Source organism: Chlamydotis macqueenii, chromosome 2 (genome assembly GCF_036417535.1).
Source record: "Chlamydotis macqueenii isolate bChlMac1 chromosome 2, bChlMac1.mat, whole genome shotgun sequence".
Classification (NCBI taxonomy): domain Eukaryota; kingdom Metazoa; phylum Chordata; class Aves; order Otidiformes; family Otididae; genus Chlamydotis; species Chlamydotis macqueenii.
This window is the reverse complement of record NC_141557.1, coordinates 87,959,043-87,979,598: the sequence shown is the minus strand read 5'-3', so window position 1 is coordinate 87,979,598 and position 20,556 is coordinate 87,959,043. Positions and strand designations below refer to the sequence as shown.

Here is a 20,556-nt window from a genome sequence, read left to right as displayed (position 1 = left end):
TGTAGTGATAGTATCAACCTTTGAATTTCCTGTGTCAAAGTACCCTCTGTATTTTTGTGTACCTGGCGTGAACTGAAAACTGGCGATCTGAGATCAGTCATCCTTGTTTAGCTGCTGCTTTAATCGATAGAGAGTAAATTATTTTCCCAAACCTGTGAAAGCCTTCCAGTGCTTAGAAATGCCAGAGGTAAGCTTAATTTTCTGTCTGGTTATTGTCTTGTTCTTTCAATATAATATGTAGGACAAACTCGTTATTTGCCACTCTCTCCCTTTTTAGTACTAAAAACTTACATGACCATTTTTAGTGGTATCTAGAACAGTTTTGTCTCTGGCCAGAGCAATTTGTAGGATTAAAAAAAAAAAAAGCCATTTTAAAATTCATAATGTAAAATGTGAGTGTATCTGAAATATCTGCAGTTGTGATGTTTTCTGTATTATGTGGTTAAACAAAACTGACTGAAAACAGAGGTGATGCCCACATTGTACAATTTATTGGACAATTTATTAACTTCCCTTTATCCACGTTATTTTCTCGATACAAAGAGTGCCCAGTCCATCGATACAGGCTTCAATAAAAACCTACAGTTCACGGCTGTCAGAATCTTTTAGCACTTGTGGTGTTAATGGGAGAGGACCTAAGTCCGTCAAGATCCTCTTTCTGTCCCTTTTCCCGAAGGTCCACCAATCTGCTGCCATACAGATGTGTTTTCTTTTAGGCTGGCCCGTGCCCCTTGCTCAAAAACTGCAAGCCTGCTGTGCAGTGTTTATCTGTCTTCCGAATCCTTGCTGCTGCATGTGACCTTGTAAAGCTCTTCAGATGTGGTTGTTGATGTGTTGATGTGGAGCTGCAAGCTTCTTCACGGTATCATTGGCCAAGCAAAGCATGTGTTGAGTGAAAAGTGCTTCTACAATCTGGCATTCTGATGCCTTCTCTCTTCTAAAGCACTGTGAGATGGCTTTGGGTTAGCTGCCTAATGACTGTCTGTGCAACAGTGGTATTACTTATTCCCCGCAACCACTTCTTTGAAGTTCCTGAAGAATTCATGCCCAAATACCTTCTGTAGCAAAAATAGGAGCAGACAATCATCCTTAAAAGGGGAGTACAACTAACTAGGGAGGTGTACCTGCAACATGGCAGATGTACATTCTGCAGGTACTGGTTTTCTGGCATCAGACTGATTGAACTTACCTTCAGCTGATCCTGCATGGAAGCAGTGGTAGTTGCCTCATTCTGAAGGGGTACATTAAAACTTTTTAGCTGCCAACCTGGCTGGCAGGGAACTGTCTCTGTACAAAGAGAAGAGGATCAGTAGAGTCCTGTAAGTAATGACAGCAAATCCTCTCTCCTTCTAATTGGTCTTACTCTGTCTAAAAGAAATCCTTGCTACTTCTGGTGAAAACTGGACATCAGCCAAACCTTTCCAGATTTCCATGATCCCTTCCATGTACCCCATGATGAGGAATACAGTGAGATTTTCTGAGCCACCAGGGATCAGGTCAAAAAGGCTAAAGCCCTGACAGAACTAAATCTGGCCAGAAGACATCAAGGGCAACAAGAAAAGCTTTTTTTTTTGGTATGTTGAGTATAAAACAAAGACCAGGGAGAATGTAGGCTCTCTCTGGAAGGAAATAGGAGACCTGGTTACCCAGGACATGGAGAAGGCTGAGGTATTCAATGACTTTTTTTGCGTCATTCTTCACTGGCAAGGGTTCTAGCCACGTTGCCCAAGACACAGAAGGCAAAAGAAGGAACTGGGAGAGTGAACTGCATACTGTAGCAGAAGAGCAGGTTTGGGAACATCTAAGGAACCTGAAGATGCACAAGTCCATGGAACTTGGTGAGATGCATCCGCAGGTCCTGATGGAACTGGTGGATGAAGTTGCCAAGCTGCTGTCCATTGTATTTGAGAAGTCATGTCAGTCTGGAGAAGTTCCTGCTGACTAGAAAAGGGGAAACATAACCCCCATTTTTTAAAAGGGGAAACAAAGAAGACCCTGGGGAACTACCTGCCAGTCAGTCTCACCTCTGTGCTTGGCAAGATCATGGAGCAGATTCTACTGGAAACCATACTAAGGCACATGGAAAATAAGGAGGTGATCGGTGACAGCCAACACAGCTTCACTAAGTGCAAATCGTGCCTGACCAATTTGGTGGCCTTCTATGTTGGGGTGACAGCATCAGTGGATAAGAGACGACCAACTGACGTCATCTACCTGGATGCGTGCAAAGCATTTGTCACTGTCCCGCACAACATCCTTCTCTCTAAACTGGAGAGACACAGATTTGATGGATGGACCACTCAGTGGATAAGGAATTGGCTGGATGGCCACAGTAAGAGAGTGGTGGTCAACAGCTTGATGTCCAAGTGGAGACCGGTGAGAAATGGCGTTCCTCACGGGTTGGTACTGGGACTGCCCCTCTTTAACATCTTTGTTGGTGACATGGACAGTGGAATAGAGCGCACTATCGGCAAGTTCACCGACAACACCAAGCTGTGTGATGCAATTGACATGCTGAAGGGGAGGGATGCCATCCAGAGGACCTTTGACAGGTGGGAGACGTGGGCCCATGCAAACCTCATGAGGTTTAACAAGGCCAAGTGCAGGTTGTAAACATGGGTCAGGGCAATCCCAGGCACAAATACAGGCTGGATGGAGAAGAAATTGAGAGCATCCCTGAGGAGAAGGACTTGGGTGTGCTGGTGGATGAGGAGCTCTACATGAGCCAGCAGTGTGTGCTCACAGCCCAGAAAGCCAACCACATCCTGGGCTACATCAAAAGAAGCATGGTCAGGAGGTCGAGGAAGGTGATTCTCCCCCTCTATCCCACTCTGCTTTCATGAGACCCCACCTGGAGTACTGCATCCAGCTCTGGAGCCCCCAGCATAAGAAGGACATAGATTTGTTGGAGCAAGTCCAGAGGAGGGGCACAAAAATGATCAGAGGACTGGAACACCTCTCCTAAGAGGACAGGCTGAGAAAATTGGGGTCATTCAGCCTGGAGAAGAGAAGGCTCTGGGAAGACCTTACAGGGTCCTTCCAGTACCTAAAGGGGACTTATAAGAAAGATGCAGAGAAACTCCTTAGCAGGGCCTGTTGTGATAGGATGAGGGGTAATGGTTTTAAGGAGGTAGATTCAGACTGGACATAAGGAAATCTTTTTTTACTATGAAGATGATGAAACACTGGAACAGGTAGCCTGGAGAGGTGGTAGATGCCCCATCCCTGGAAACATTGAAGGCCAGGTTGGACGGGGCTCTGAGCGACCTGATCTAGTTGAAGATGTCCCTGCTCCTTGCAGGGGGGCTGGACTAGATGACCTTTGAAGGTCCCTTCCAACCCAAGCTATTCTATGATCAGAATCTCATCCTGAAATAGAGGGGGAAAATTCTTCAAGTCCATATAGAAAAAGTAGCTTTGAAAGACATGTTCCATCATTCTCATTGCAGTGTCTCAAGTGATTAGGTGTCTGCGTAACGGTGTCTGCTGCCTGCCTCTCGTAATGTTCTCATCAGTACTCTGTATCTGAAAAATTAATCTGTCCACACCAAAAGGTCACCACGCTGATGTTGTATCCCTATTCATGAGATGCTTTGTTATAACCTAATTGCACAGAATAATACAACCGTCTTGGAAGTTCACAGGCCTATTGCAAGTTCACTTGTAATCTCAATTTTAGGAAATCTTTTGAGATCAGCCCTGTGTAATTTAAAGCCTTTTTTTTTCAAGAGCACAACGTGTCTTCCCAAAGTCCAAGAATACCCAAGATCTGAAAGCGTTCCTTGGAATCCTTGCAGTCTGAAAGTAAGCGGAAGCATCAGCTATACTGTTTTCCAGATGCAGCTTATCCAGTTCCTCCAAAAAGAAAGCTACGTCACAACAAAGGTAATGAAGTAGAAGAATCCTCACTAATTGAAGGACAAGCAGACACAGAGCTGTTTGCATGCTTGATGCTGTGGTTGTTGTGCTCAGGAGGTATCCTACCTTTTCGTAAACTCATTCTGCCAGATTATTGCTACTACGAAGATGAGGAAAAATTCAAAACAAACATTAGCGTATTTATAGTATCTTTTCTTTTCATAATTCCACCTATAATTGAGCATACAGTTCTGCTTTCAAGTTGCCTATTAGAATGTGCCACGAGGAAATCCTACATTTCTATTTTTTTTTCTTATCTCTAGGCACCATAATGTTACCAATACATTCTTCCAGCTATACTTGCTGGCTATTTGACAGCTATAGTTCCTGGCTATTTGATACAGTCTTACGATAATTCTGTCTCTGCCAAATGTTCCTTCCAGTAGCATCTTTGGTTGTCTCAGCATGACTTCTGTAGCCAGTATCACCTCTTTAGTCAGACCCGTAAAGGTTGCTGTATCTTCCTCTCTGAAGCAGGAGTTGCCTAGCTTTGTGTCTGGTTTCATTCCTCAGTACTGCATCAGTCTGGACATTTTCTTCTTTCATTTGCTAATGACACTCCCAGTACATCTGTGGTTACTTTTAATGCTGCTAAGAGCTTGTCTCATTTGCCAGTCCTTAACAAGCCTGGAAACAGAAAGCCATCAAGATAATGATGTGCTGGTGGCAACCTCACTTTGCCTACCTCTGTTTCGTCCTTCGTATTTAATAACCTGAATGCTAAATAAGAACTGGATAAAACCATAGGTATGGCTATGTTGGAAAAATACTTAGCCTTGAACTGTATTCTTAATAAATTAAAGATTTGTGGATACTCTAGCAATGGAAAGCTTATTTAATGTCACAAATAATGACTCAAAACAGTGGATCCACAACTCCTAATCATTACTGCAGCTGACAAAAATGACGAATAACATACTGGCTAGAGCTGTTTTTTTACTGAGGTGCAATGAGAATAAGACAGATGATGGATTGGGCTATGATTGTCTGCTGTCTTTATCAGCATCAAGCCAGATATGTGGATTCACAAATCGTGTATTGGCAACTTCATGGTGGATCTGCCATGGACTCGTGAATGCCTGTCTGCTTATCTTGCTTTAATTTTTTTTTAATTGGTTTCAAGTTCCATGTTGTGGACAAAGATACCTGACCTATTTGTGAGTATCTCGAAACTCCTATAGAAATGGTAAAGAGGTTTCTTTGATTGAACCTTCAAGAGGTCTCCTAGATTAAGGACATTAAGCAGAGATCACAGTCCCTACGTTTATACTGTAAATAAGAAAACGTCTCCTTGTTATAATGGTAGCAGTCACTGGAATCTTCAAGACTGCACTGTGCATCACTCCAGGCTGATGGTGCAATGAATATTTAACACAAATAGAAGTGATCTGCAAATCACTTTAGTGGCTGAGTACGTGAGCATCACAGGAACAAAGTGCAGCTGAACACCTGTCGTGTTTCATCCTGTGCCTACATTCCCAGTCGTAGCCAAGATGTGACCCTAAAGAAGAGAAGTGCTGCCACAATGGCTTCTGCATATTTCAGAAAGAAATGAGTCAACTCAAGCCTTATTGATATTTGATTGAAAAGATGGCAACAGTTTAAACTTCTGATTTTGGGGATCTGGACCCCAAAATAAGTAAATTAGCACAGTTTTGCCGCTTTTCCCTGCCTTCTCTTTTTGCTTTGAGCATCACTCCTGATCCTATTGAAAAAAAAAAAACAACAGGTCCACACATTTTCTTCTCCAGATCTTTTATTCTTATATCTTGAATAAGCAGCCTCTGGACACTGAACCTTGTTCAGATGATGCTGAAAATTCAAGGGACTATCACACCATCTGTGCAGAGAAGTATGAGGCTGTCTCTACATTTATCCTCCCAGTTGTCTGTTTCTCCAACCTGTATGAAAACATTTTCTTTCTCTCTTGTCTCTAAACAGAACTCTTATTCTTAATGGTGCCTACATCTTCAACTAGATCAAGTTGATGAGGCTCTGAGCCACCTGATCTAGTGGAAGATGTCCCTGCTTCTTGCAGGGGGATTGGACTAGATGACCTTTAAAGGTCCCTTCCAACCCTAACCATTCTATGATTCTACATGATGCAAAAGACCCTTTCTGTTCGTGGTGAGAACCTGTTCCAGGCTTGTGTCTGGGAGAAGCAGAGGAAGCAGCACCCACCATCACTGGCCTCTCAGCCTTGCCCTCAGGTCTGTTGTCTGAGCATCCACTTCTTCCACCATCCATGGTTCTAATTTTGGAGTTTCTCAGACCTGCAAGATGTGCTCAGGAGTGCAGGAGCAGTGGCTTCTGGTTGCCTGCGCAGAGTGTGCTCCAGAGAGGGCAGCTGGGGTAAGGTGTGCTCTGGCCTCCATGTGTTTTATAGCTTCACGTGCAACCAGTCTGGTGTTTGGTAATTGGATAGTTCCGCGAGATCCCATGAGGACTGGTGACTTTTCAGAGCCACTCTCAGGGGTTTGCAAAAGTAGTTAGAACTTGCTTTTTCCACCTGCCTCCTCAAGGTAGCTGAGCGGTTTGCTGTGGGACCTCTTAAAGAGCCCAAATGCTGTGACATGCACAGTGGACCTGCCCACTGACCAGATAAGTGGGATTGCTGTCCTTCCATTCCAGGTAAAATTTCCCCGTCCATGTCTTCAACTTGCTAGTACTTTGATCAGTCCTGTAGGAAAATCCAGAAAGTGGCCATCGTCTTTCACTTGGGCTTGTTTTCCACCCCAGTGAGTCCAGGCAATTTCCAGGCCTGACTGATAGATGGTGGGATTTTAGACACTTCTTCAAGTGACACGATGTCTGTTTAACACTAAAATGATTTGCCAGATTGTTTTTGGTTTCTTTGATTTTTATTATTTTCTTACCTGTGCCTTAGAGAAATGGGGTAATAGTACTCAGCTAGCACTGAATAAATACGCCTGGATTTGCAGAATCTCTTTTGCTTTATTTCCTATGAGTGTGTCTGAAGTTGTACTCTTCTATAGAGCTGTCAGGGCTTGATCCTGGAGTCGAAAATGAAGTAAGAGACCTCTTTGGTTTGAAGTCACTTGAACTGAGAGACGAATGAGAGTGTGGAAAGTGTCCTTAGGGGAGTAAACTTCAAGAACCTTTTCTGCAATAATAACAGCTATGTTTAGTAAGTAGTTGCAAAACCTTAGGAAAAACTTGAAAAGTAATTACTCAATGACAGTAGTGGCTTTTCAATATTAAAACTATTTTCATGTCACCTTACTAAGCCAATATGTTAAATCTTTGCAATATTCTTGCAAAAATGTATTTTTAAAAGATCCAGTAGAAAAAGAAGCCTAAGCTTACCTTTTTCTTCATTAAAATTACCTTTAAAATGAGCACCTTGTGCTGAAAGTTGTGTGCTCCTTGGTTCAAATTTTGTGATTCTTACTTTTAAGCAACTTCTATCTTGACATTTTTTCTTGATTACAGCCAGTTTCTCAAGTTATTATGTCAAGAGTAAAGTGGTAAGGGAAAGCCATCTTTCAGCTTTGATTAAAAAGTGACAGCCAAAGTATGTAACTGCCAGTATTAAATAGCTCAAAGAATCAAATGAGTACTTCAGTATTTTGGACTTCCTTGGGTCTGTATGGGTACAAGGAAGGCCATAATTTCACTTTTAGTGTGTGTCACAGTGCAGCTAATCTAAAAACCATGTCTTTGAGTCTTGTGGAGTGATGTATTATCCATAATGTTTAACTGATGGAGCTCTTTCAACAATAACATATTTTGAATATATTTAACTGCAAAGCATACATTTTTCATAAATGTTTGACTCATTTTTTCTTTGTGTATCCACATTTTGGGATGTTAAGTAAATAGTAGTTGTATTTATTGGAGAGTTTCTTTAAGATTTTTTTTGATAATAAGAGAAGGAATGATATTGAGAACATCTAAAAAAAAAAGCTAAGCTAAGTTATTAAGCCACATTTTTTGAGAGGAATTCAGAACCAATACCTGTAGAATAAAACATGCAAGAAGGATATATTTATTGATCACTACATTTACATTAAAAATAATCTAAATGAGATGAGTACATGCTAATTAGCTCTGGAGCCTGAAATAGTTTAATCAAAGTACGAACTTCTGCTGGCTTTGCTGTGTATAGTCTCAGACCTCTTCTGAAGGGGACACTTCAGGGAGCAGAAGGTAATTAACTGCTGTTGCTCTCTGGGACATGGTTTATCTTCGATGGCTGCCAGCTGGTGTCGCCTGGTAGGACAAGTTTGTAAGTGCACCAGCTGAGTGTTGTAGCCACGAATAACTGGGCTGCACCATCTTGTTTTTCATAGTCTGTTCAATGTCATAAAGTATAGCTACTTTTGGTAGTTGCCAGTCTGAGAGAAGATTGAGATGGTGCTGGATGACAGACAGGAATGACAGTCCCATTTGTGTTCCCTGACCCGCTGTGGGCCATCGAAACCCCAGCTTATTAAATAAATGGCTGTATGCACTGGCAGATTTTGTATGACATGGTTAACAAGATGGGAGGATATGAATCGATGGAAAATAAAGGAGGAGAGAGAAAACTGCCAATATGGCAGAAGTAGGAAAAGCTGTTTGCCATTCAGGTTGGGTGCGTGGGGTTTGCCCAGGGCATATTTATGTATATAAAATATACAAGCACACACACACTGATTCTGCTAATTATGTTTTTGCCGGGGATGGGTGTCTGTCCTCTGTCCCATGGCATATGATACAGTAGGAATGGTCACAGGCACATGGAGTCCCCTGGCTACACTTTTGCATACTGGTAGCTCAAGTGGAGGTTGTTCCCTGTTGCTCTGAGATGGACACTACCTTTTAAAAATCAGAAGAGCTGTATCAAAGGGCAGTTGTGCCCACTCCATGCAGAGAAGGGAAACCTTAAAAACAAATGTTACTCCACCAATACCTAGCCACTGTGTTGCAGCTTTGACCATCCTTGGAAATGCATCTTTTCTAGTTGTTTTGTATTCATTTGGAAGAGGCAGTGGTGGAAGGACCAGAATTGTTTATGGTGTTTGTCATGCATCATGATGTTTATTCTTCTCCTGTGTTCTGCATTTTGGGTTGGTTTTTGACTGGTAGTTAGCATAAAAGGGATGTTTTCATGAGTCTACCTATGATAAACACCAAATATGTCCATTTCTAAGTGCTAATAGTCAACCAGGAGCCTGTTGTCATGTATAGAATTAGGATTGTTTTGTCAGAGCTGTGTCACTTCACATACACCTACCATTTGCTTGCTCAGTAGTGACTATTATAAGATCTTTTTGTAATTCTTTATAGTTGCCCATCATCTTTGTCAGATGTGTATTTACCCCTTTTCCCAAATTGTTTGTGTATATGCTGAGCAACATATACCCTAGGATTCTTGAGGACTTTTGTGGGCACTAGGGGACCGTTGTTTTTGACAAATGTTCCCAGGATAGCTATGAGACCTACTGGTACTTCCCATAGTCTTTCAGAGGGACCCCAGGAGAAACTGGCATCACATTCCTGTCTTTGGATACTGGGACACTTTTGGGTGGAAGTTATGTGTTACTACAGTTTTAGCTCTTTCTCCTTTGAGTCCTATTAGCACTTTCTGGTGAACTCTGCGTGCTTGTGGAGATTGTTTTTACATTTCAAGTTCTTGCTTTTGTCTGTGATCCCTTATACTGATAGTTCAATTTGAGACAGATCTTCTGATGTGTTACGCGAGTATAGAATATTTTGGAATGAGAATTACCCCATGCTGAACACAGATACGAAGAAAAAAACCATTCTACTAGTCTGCTCTTCTCTAACTGTTCTTTTTAATACCTGCATTGTCTGTTTGCTTAAAAGTCCCTTTAGCAGTCTGCCAACTCTTGATTAAGTTTAAAAAGGAATATACTACTTATTTTTATACTCTTAAAAATGTTTTCTCAAGCTCTTTTCTTGGCCTGTATTATTGAGTCTTTATGTTAATCCTCATAAATTTTATGATCCTTTTTATTATTCCCTCTTTTTTTTCTTCTTTGAAAGACAGTTTTTAGAAGCTTCATGGCTTGGCTCTTCAGGAATTCTGATGGTGTTTTTGTCTTTCTCAAGTCGTTTTTGGGAATTGATTAGCTTTTGGCATGTGCCTCTGAGTTTTACAGTGTCTTCAGACCCCGTACAAAGATTTTAATCTGTAAGCTTCTAGCTCCCCCTTTCAATTTTACTGTTAGGGTTTTGGTTTTCATTTGTTTGCTTAACAAGCTTTGTCATTGTTATAAACCATCTCCTTAATAGTAGTATTTTGTGAACCAGGTTGTTTACACTTCTTGAGATCAGACTGAGTGTTTCTCTTTCCTTGTATGGGTGGGTTTTTTTGTTTATTGGTTCATTTGTTTGTTTGTTTGTTTTGTTTTTCAGCTCTGCATGAGACATAGACAGTGATCTCAGCTTCCATCTCCTGTTGCGATACTTAGCTAGTGTAGCTGGAAGTCACCGAAGTATCCATTGACCTGTTGAGTTTTCTTCTTTGAGAGCCTTTTCTATCTCTGCATTTCATAGAATCTCAAATAGTTTCCATTCTGGTCAGATGACCAGTCCTCTAGGTCATTTATTTTGATAACCTTTGCTATTCAGTCTAGTTTTTTTTTTTGTTCATACAGAATTTATGCTATTTGTTGAATCTCCTAGATTGTTAATACGAGTCTTTCTTCAATTCCTGCTGAAGTGTATGGCTTTCAGTTTTTTCTGCTTTTTCAGTGTTCTGCTGATGGTCTTTTTTCCACCAAGTTTTCAGTAAGACTATTGCATAAATAATGTTTTAGGAACAGGCATTTTGGTTCTTCTGTATAGCTTCTTAGGCTTTTAGTGTATACTTTCAAACGGGTATTTCTCTGCAAAATTTTTAAAAAGAGAGTCTGCCTGTTCTGGCTTTTCTTTGCCATCTCGTTCTTGCTTGAGTTTAGTCAACTTCTGTCTTTTCCTTTAGTTGAGCCATACAGGTTTCTTACAGGACATTACTGCTTCTCTTAAACCACTTACTATGTTTCTATAACCTCTTCAGTTTGAATGTTTACCTATGAGCTTTGAAGTGCCAGCAACCTCATTCTTTTCTGGTCTAGATAAAGCTCAGCCACCTTCTAAGGCTCCCCCCCATTCCCAAAATTTCATGATTTCTTTGAATTCCCTTTTTAACACATTTTCTTAGCTGCTTATTAAACTTCTGCTTGTCAGCCTGTCTTGTTTTGGGAGCATTTCTGGGAATGCTTCGATAGTTCTCTGCTTCTTCACTAGCAACCAATGTTTTGCCTTCACAAATTTTCTTTTAGCCTTCCTTACGTTACTGTTATATACACAGCAGCCACGGCCTTTGACACTTCCTCAGCACCTCCAAAGAGCCTTTCCAAACCCTCTGTGAGGTCTGACATTTTTGCATTAAGCAGAGAAGTTGATGATCTCTGGTATGTCAGACTTTGTGTTCCTGATAATTGTTGCTACAACTATGAGGCAGGTGAGGTTCACTCATAGCTATCGCACAAACTTGAAAAAATCTGGATGCAATTGTTTTCTACTGAGTAAGTGAGAAGATGAACGACATCTATATGTCATTGGACTCACTGAAAAGAATCCACTGGCAAATGTTGTCAAGCACATATGTGGTTAGAAGGGTGCTCACAATAACTACGTTTGGTCACTATATTATCACTATTAGTCCTGTATGCTAATTGGGACAGACCCTGTAAAGTCAAAGAACAGTCCTATTTATTTAATCAGAATTATTGCACTGTTGTGAAATGCCCCATTTCTCATACAGAGGGGATTTTACAGTGCAGATTGTTCATTACTTTCAAGTTAGAGGAGAGACTCCAGGTGAGCAGGGTGTCATCTGAAGGATTTGAATCAAGTCTTACTACTGTCGTAGTGTCACAATATACTAACAAATACAGAATAATCTCGTATCTGGCCGTGAATGCAGAACCGCTTCTTGCTGGCTGTAGATGACAACACGCAGCAGCTTGGAGATTGTGATGCCGGTCAGAATTACCTGATACACGCCGTGTGCAAATTGCCGGACTGATTGTGGACTAGCGAGGAGTCAAATATCACCATCTGCTAACAGCAAGTGTAGACTGCACATCAGACTCATTAATAGAGAGAACTGAGTTTCTGAAGACAACAGACATCATGAAACAACTAGATTTGAGCCTGATGCTGTTATCATTGATCTACCAAGCCAAACAGGGAATGCTGACTCAGAGGGAAAAAAATCTCAGGCATGCAATTACATAGGGCCTTAGTGAAAATCAAAAGCTTCGTTGACACAAACTTCAGGACAGTTTGATTAAAAGGTACAGTTCAATTAATTTTCTGCTAGTGTCCTTGAACATGTTGCACAAAGCTGAATAAAAGCTTAAAAAAAGAAAAAAAAAAAGCCCATGAGAAAGCTTCTAACTAGGCAGCTAAGCCAGAAAAACAAGCAAAGCTTTGTGTTTTGAAAGATAAATGGTGGGCATGAAAGGCAGAGGAGTTTTTCTAAGTTGTGGATCCAGAAAATACCATGTGGGCTTGGAAACAGCATCTGGCCTTAAAGACATCATGCCATTTCTGAAGTGAAGATGGACTAATAATGATGGAATTGATGGAAAAGAAATCTGAGATGGCGTGTCAAAGCTTTCCGGTTGTTGTCCTAAATGATGAAGTTCTAGATGAAGCGGTACAGCTACTTGGCCAGGAGCAGGGCATGGCACCTCTTAATAAAATGGAGTGTTTTCCAGCTGTCTGGCAGATGGCACAGAGTGCAGTCAGCCATAAGCAAATTCACTAAAATGTAAAACCATGGAATAAGAGTCACAAGTAGCCAGAAGACTTTTGCAGCTTTTTGGCTTTGTAGAGGACTATTTCTTGAGGTGTTAGAGGATTGAAACACTGCCCACTTTTATAAAGCGAAGGATGGTGATATGTCTTCTGAAAATTGTTTTAATTCTCTCAGGTCCTGAAAAAGGCTTTGCAGAAAAAAAATGTGCAATTTTTGCTATAGATTCTTTCAGTCAGTTATTCTGGTTAAAGGAAGTTGTCCTGTTTTGATAAAGTGGTCAGTAAGCTAGTAGTCCTTGATATGTGAAATTGTACATAGTTTTAATGTCTGAAGAACATTACTCACTTCTTTTATATTTACCTTTAGAAAGCGTGTCACTGATCTCAGAAAAAAGTAATTTTAGTAGGAATTTAATATAGGAAATGGTTCGAGTTATTTCAAAGCGTGTGGTATTTCAGATCCCAGCAGGAGTCCTCTGTATATAGGCTGCTGTCAAATCCCAGTAGAGGAAAATAATAGAGGAAAAAGTACCAAAAGAATAAGGGACTATGGTGAAAGATTTTATGCTAAAACTGGTGTTTTAAATGCTTGTTTGTTCATTTTTATAGAGTACTTCATCAAGCTGTATGGTTTTACATAAAACAGCTCTACAGCAGCTTTGCTGTTTAAAATTAAACTGAGGGCATGGCATTAGCTGGAAAAGGAAAGAACAGGATGTGGAATGAGAGAAGATTGTGGGCTTTGGAAAGATGAGTGAAAGTGATTCTTCAGATTTTTGATGTGATAAGATTATCACACACTTCTGAAGAATTTGTGGGGGTTGGAAAATTTTCTAACAGTAGACTTTTTAGTTTCTGCAGTAATTAAAAGACAGCAGGATAGAAAACACTCAGGGAGACAGAGCTGTCAGGCAGGCTTCGCCATTATGTTTGAAAGTGTCGTGCTGATATTTTAATTTCGTTACCTCTGGTGTATTTTAATATCTGACGCTAGCAACAAAAAAAAGAAGGAACGTGTTTTGTTTTGGTTTTTTTTTTTTTTTTTTTTTTCCCCCCACTTCCTTCGGAAATGATTAGGGAAACAAAACAGTTAGCCTTCAGGATTTATCTTTGCATCCAACATCATCTTTTAACTTGCTCAATATGCTGATTGCTCAATACACAAATATTGTTCAGGAAGCTAGAAGTTTTAAATGTCCTGCTCTCGAAGTTACAGTTTCATAAACATTTAGTTCCTCTGAAGTAACAGGAAAATATTGTTAAAAGTAGTTTTCAAAATAAACCCATGCTTTGCGTGACCTGCTTTTGTTGATCTGACATTAATGCGTATTTTACAGGCAGGATTGTGAGAAATCCCCTTGTACACATTAAGGCTTCTGGAAAGGATACAAATTGTAATAACAGTTGTTTTCTCATATATTTTTACATTAGCTAATGTGTATACTATTCTGTCTTTAAATTTCAATTTTACTTCAGAATTCACACGGTGTGTGGTGTGGTGCAAGCAGTTTGTGTCATCAGCAGCAGGTTGTTTGGTACCGAGCTCAGAGAGGTGACGTCCCACTGCAGCCAGTGAGGTTGCATTTGGTTACCTGTGAATAGGAGCTAGTACATTGTGGTCTGTTTGTTTTCCTGCACATGTTTATACCAAAATACAACACAAAATTGTGCAATAGCCAACCAGAGAAGGGGAGAAAGAAGAAACAAAATTTTAAATTTAGTGATCAAAATGGCTCAGCTAAGTGTTGAGATCTGTGTATGCTTAAAAAAAAGGGGGAATTGACTGATTAGCTGTTAATTTGGAACAAACATTTGATGGATTGATCTCGTGATAGAATACATGTAGAAATACATAGCTATGTGACTATATATATGATCTAAACTGAAATCTAGATATTGTTCATTAGTTGTGAAGCAAGAGTGTCCTAGAAAGCAAAATGATTTATTTCATTTACTGAAATGGAGAAGTGTGCTGTTGAAGTGTATGTGGATGTTATCACTAGTATATCACTGAAATACCAATTTGCCATCATTTAAATCTGTGGTTTTCCTGAGTCTCGACTTCCTCCAGGAACTTGTGGGTTCCTTTGGTGCTGTGACCTTGACTGCATGACAGATGGTGCAAAGAACGTAATGTCCTGTCACTGGTGAAGGGACTGATTCCTTTGACCTTGTAATGAGAGTTTTGCCATCCCACTTGAAAGTGCAGAAGTCAAAGGTCAAAGTTAAAAGCTTTTTCCTAGATATAAGGAAGACATTTTTTACAATGAGGCTGGTGGAACACAGGAACAGGTTGCCGAGAGAGGTGGTAGATGCCCCATCCCTGGAAACATTGAAGGCTGGGTTGGACGGGGCTCTGAGCAACCTGATCTGGTTGAAGATGTCCCTGCTTCTTGCAGGGGGGGGTGGACCAGATGACCTTTAAAGGTCCCTTCCAACCCAAACCGTTCTGTGATTCTGTGACAGTAGTTATAATATTACTATATCAATTCACTGAAACAAATTTCAGAATGGGAATGGGAATGATCAAAAATAAAAAAATTCAGAGACATAAATCAGTAACTCTTACCATTACTAGTTAGGCTTTATATTTTGTCTCTTACTATGCAAGATTGCAGGTAACTTCATACATCTCTGTACTCATGGGAACACTTACCTCTATGCCTAACTTTAAGCTCATAAATTTGTTTTCAGTACGATTACCTGAGTGCTTGAAAGCCTTAATGTGTGTATTTAATATTTGGAAGATTAGTGTTTGCATTTCAAAGTTAGCACCATCACTTGCAGTTTCTCGACTCTTCTTTTGCTTATATGCTGATCATCAGTGCTGCAATGATGTGACTTTGTAAATGTAAAAGGGCAGAAAGAATAAGAAGAGTTGAAAGATGAGCTGCCTTTCGTTGGACAGGGTAGGGTGGGTGTAGGGTAATCTGCAGTCTGTTCAGTAAGATGTGGACTTTAATCATGGTGTTTCCCCTTGGTTTGGACCTGCCAGCGTCAGCACAGGGCAGGGCCTTGACTCATGTGCTCTGCAGAGAGACCAACCCCACCTCTCCTCTCCTGCTGAAATGTGGAGGGTACCGGTTGCAGTTTGGTTGCGGGTTTGGGTGTACGAGTGGCTCCCTGCGCGGGGCTGCGTGGTGCTGGAGGAGCTGTGGACATGGGGGTGCTGGGTTTGCAGTAGGCAGAAGGGCCTGATGCTGCTGTGGGTGGGCATCACAATGGGCAGTGCACGTGCAGGCAGGACCGCACGCAAAATGAAACAAATTTCAGGAGAGGAAGGGGAAAGAACCTTACAGCAATGTCTCTTTATAGATGTCTGGTTGTAAAACTTACTAGATCTGGGAAAAAAAAAAAACTAGCAAACAAATGCTGAGAGCATCTGTAAATTTTTCAAAATTGACAAATTTACTTGTAAATTTTTAGTTTTCCTCTAACTGTAACATGTCTTATATACATAAGAAAGGAAAAAAAAGTCACATCAAAAAGCTTTCAAGTGAAATGTTAAGCATTTAAGTTGAAAACCCATCAGTAAACAAGATTTATCAGGGCACTAAGGAAGCAACTACAAAACTAGGGAAAAAGAAATGTTATTTCTTTGTGCTTAGATGTCTTACAAATCATCAAATAAGTACTTTCTGCTCGTTCCCAAGATCTCACCAGCCTGAATAAATGGATACGAGGCTTTTCTGGGTGAAGTGTGTGGTTAGTGGAGGATTTTATATTGTTGCAACAGTAGCATTTGGGGCCTGCTTTTGCAATCCTTGCTGCTACAAATGAGGCTGTTAGAATTCCTAACAGCTGCTGAAATAAGTAAGGATCCTGTGACCAGGCTTTGATACAGAGCTGTTTTACTTCAACCAGAGGTACTTCTGAACACATACAGGACTATAAAATCAAATATTTATTCTTTTCTTTTAATTCATCCATCACTAGATGATTTAAAGATATTAGTGTAGTAACTTCTATGTAAGTTCTATAAATAAATTTAAATATAATTTATTCTGAATCTCACTTCAAGCTAGATTCTAGTCCTTGCTTTGGGTGCTGTTTGCACATTTTGCAGTAAGCAGTTGCTAGGAGAAAATGTATATATCTAATCTGGACCCCATCCTTCCAGATAAATGCTTTAAAGAGAAGAAAAATGTATAGTACATGGCAAATATCACAGTCAAAAAGGCTTTTATGGAGTCATGGACACATAGTTGATTTGGGAGGCATTCTGCCAGCTGCAGTCTTCAATGGAGATGCTTGAATGTCACCTGCCAACCACACTAATCAGAGAAATCTTTTGGATTCTGGAGCAGAAAGGCTACGCCACTTCTGCAGATTGGGTTGGCTTTTCAATTCACTCAGTCCTGCGGGCCTGGTGCGTGACTGTAGTGTGATTTACAGTTTTCTCAATTGGCTTCAACTAATGTATTTCTCAATGCAGTAAAACAAGTACCATGCAGCAGTGTGGTTAATAGTTGTTTATGAAGTTAATACTCCACATCACAGCTTCTTACGGTGAAAGAAACTCTGTTGTGATCCATCTGACGTTTGACATTCAGCCATGTTTTTCTGAGATCTCCATGTGCAATGAGTTTAGAGTATCTTATTGCTGTCTGGCCTTTAAGGACATTAGTTTTTAACTTCCTTTTCATTTTTCTCTGTTTCCAGGAAATTGAAGACCATGTGGCTTTTTTAATAACTGTTCCAACAGCCCTAGCAATTTTTTTCGCTATATTTATCCTTGTCTGCGTAGAACCTGTATTTAAGAAGCTGCTTCGTGTATTTTCTCTGGTGGTCTGGGTATGTCTTGTTGCCATGGGATATCTCTTTATGTGTTTCGGAGGAATCATCTGTCCCTGGGACCAGGTAAGGTTGTCATTATTATTAATTTTACTTCACTGGGTACCTTTACAAGAACCGTTCTATGCAAAAGTATTCACGTTCATTTTTGTGGGATGTCTCATAAAATGTTTTTGTGAATAAATATTTACATGCTGAGACTGCCCGCATCTGTTTTATAAATACCAAAGAGATGTGCATGCTTAGGATATGAAAATATTTGAAGGATTTTGCTTTTATATTTTTAAGCTCCTTTGCATAATGAACATTTCATTCCAGTCACCAACTTCTTTGTGTAGTGAAGATTTGATTTTAGTGACCAATTAAGATAGCAGAAATGCTAGTTTTGTTCAAGACCGCTGATGCTATCTTCTTCAGCTTAAAATGTTCAAGCTCTTGGTGTGGGCTTTTTGTGGTCTTCAAGATGTTCTCTAGCAACGTGTGAGAAAAAAGGACTGAGAGTTTCCTTACATTTCTAGGGAAATAAATGATCAGAGAAACAGTGATGTACCCTTCAATTTTTAAAAAAAATTTGTAACGAAGACAGAACAAAAATATAGTTGCATTTTAATAGCAGCACTTCTGAAATATCAATAAATGTTTTGCAATATCCATCGCTGTGCCTGATCAATTCTTCTGTGTTATGCCATATCTTTTCTTTTTCCCAAGCCTCTCTATGTGGGAATACTCCTGATGTAGTAATTGTAAAACCTTTCAAAGGATGGAAAAAAGCTTTAAAATATATAAATATGTCTTCTGTAAATTTCATACTGATTCCATGAGTTTGTTATAACCTTTAAATGGTAGTGCTGTGTCTGGGGTGTCTTCGAGGTCTTCAAGATAAAATTGAAGCACATTCTCTGACTTGTTATTCAGGTCTTGCAAAGACTTATGCAAATACTGATCTTTAAGTATGCAAGGAGTTCTTTTAAAATCTTTAATTCAAATTATTTAAATTGCTGGTGTATGTTGGTAATATTAGTTTTGGAGCCCTTGCCTTTATTGGTGACTTTTATATTCTCACTTTCTTGGAAGGTTCAGGGATTAATTATCTATGAAAGCCTTTCTGCTTTTTTTTTTTTTTAAGTATTTAAAACTACCAAACCAGGCCACACTTGCATGTAGTAAAAAGCAAATCAGAACATGTAGTATTTTTCTCTAGATACAGATTTCACCATGGGAGTCTCTGCCTCTTTGGGATATCAAGTCCAGATAATTCACATGTGTTTACTTTTTGATGTATTTATTTTGTTTGCCAATTGCGGATGTCATACTAGAATACTTCAAGCATTCAAGGTTAGATGCAAATATTTAATTAGCCATATTATTTGTTTATTGCAAATTCTACTGAGTTTAATTTTGTTATTTGAAAAATAATGATTTTCAAAAGCATATGGCATAAAAGAGATCTCAGAGGGATGCTGATGTCTCAATCCCAGGGCTGTATTTAGCCCGTCAAGATGGTTTGTCCTGCCTTGCTTTCCTCTTAGGAAAAATGTAGGCATTCCCACAGCATCTGAGGGACGTGGCTGGCCGTGTGAGGCAGGAAGGGCTGTGGAGTGCTGGGGAAAGGCATTGTCTGCCCGCAGGTTGCCAGGACACAAGTCCTCTGATGTTTTAATCTGCTCCTTGCTTTGCGTGCAAGTGTTGCTTGGAGAAGAGGATATTTGGGAGGGAGCTGCATTGATTGCTCTGCCAGCAGCAGCCGTCTCCGGGCAGCTGCCTTGCCTAGCGCTGCCCAGGCTCCAGCCTGGAACGGGCACGGCTTTTCCAGAAAACTTGGACGTGGCGGCAGATACGTGGCTTAACTCCACCGTGCAGGCGTCTTTGGCATCTGGCGGGAGAGGGGCTGTGGCAGGGTGGCCCCTGGCCACTGTCAAGAGTCAGATGTCATGTGGCTCCCTGCAGTGGGACCCGTTGCTTCCTCAAAACCATTTTTTTTTCCCCCTTTGAATAACAGCGCTGTTTTGTTGATTGCTTTTGAAGGTATACTTTTGCCTAGTGTCTGTTAAGAGTAAACTACAGAAATATGGGAATCTTTCTGGGAATTTGACACTTTACAGAATAGGCTAATCACAGGTTTGATGTTTTTGAACATTTGTAAAAAAGCAATGAGCAGTAAAATACTGCCGTGTGTTCCTGTGATGCTGATGTTTTGATTACTCTGCATCAAGACTACATAGGTCAATAATTTATGTTCTCTTCTATAATTATACATGAAAGCAAATCCTTCTTCAGTGATCACTGACAGTTTCTGTGCTGAACTTTTACACTTTGTGACTTATAAAAACATTTTGCTTGGCTTATTAAGGTGTTTTTGTTGTTCCTTTATTCTTTTTATGAAAGAAAAGAAATATGATGTAAAATTTAAATTAGTTCTGTTTCAAATGTCTTTGTCAACACAGCAAATTAGAAAGTTATTAAAATAAAATTTTAAAAGAGCCAGTTCATGCACATTTATTTATTAAACAAGTGCTTTATTTTAATTTTCTTCAAATTACAGGCTAACTTTTCTTCTGGTTCAGCAGAGTTTAAAAATACTCTTTTCATTATATCTTTCATGTATTCTGAATTCTAAGCTTGTTAAAAATATGGCATTTCTTAATTTTGCTAGTAACTACTGAAAGATAAATTTTCTGCATACCACAGTTTATAGAAAGAACATGTTATTCTCTCATTTGTGCACAAGCCTTCTCCCTTTAAAAGAAAACCCTGCATCCTTCAAATTATGGCTTAATTATTTTAATGTTCCTTTTGACTGTTTGCAACTGCCAAGTGCAGTCTGAAGGAACCTTAGGTGTGAACTTTTGCAGCTTTTGTTTACAATAAAAATACCACTTCAGAGAGACTATTTTGGTTATGAACTCAATATGTATTTGATGTGGAGCAGTTCCTCCTGAGCCTGCAGGCACATAGCTCAAATGACTTTCATGAACAGCAGAGGGTTGGAAATGAAGTGGCTGGTCAGGGCCATTGTTTTTTTTTGTTGGAAACCTGTGGGCTGGTGTGAAATAAGTGCAAATCATA

At 40.0% G+C, this 20,556-nt stretch overlaps 1 protein-coding gene across 1 annotated transcript in view; it reads left to right on the top strand.

Moving 5' to 3' along the window:
- The window catches only part of ADCY2 (adenylate cyclase 2), a 225,742-nt gene that overhangs the window by 3,232 nt on the left and 201,954 nt on the right, over positions 1-20,556 (top strand). The window contains exon 2 of the mRNA XM_086740408.1: positions 17,359-17,556. Within this exon, the coding sequence (XP_086596534.1) occupies positions 17,359-17,556 (198 nt within the window). The remainder of the gene's footprint in view (positions 1-17,358; positions 17,557-20,556) is intronic.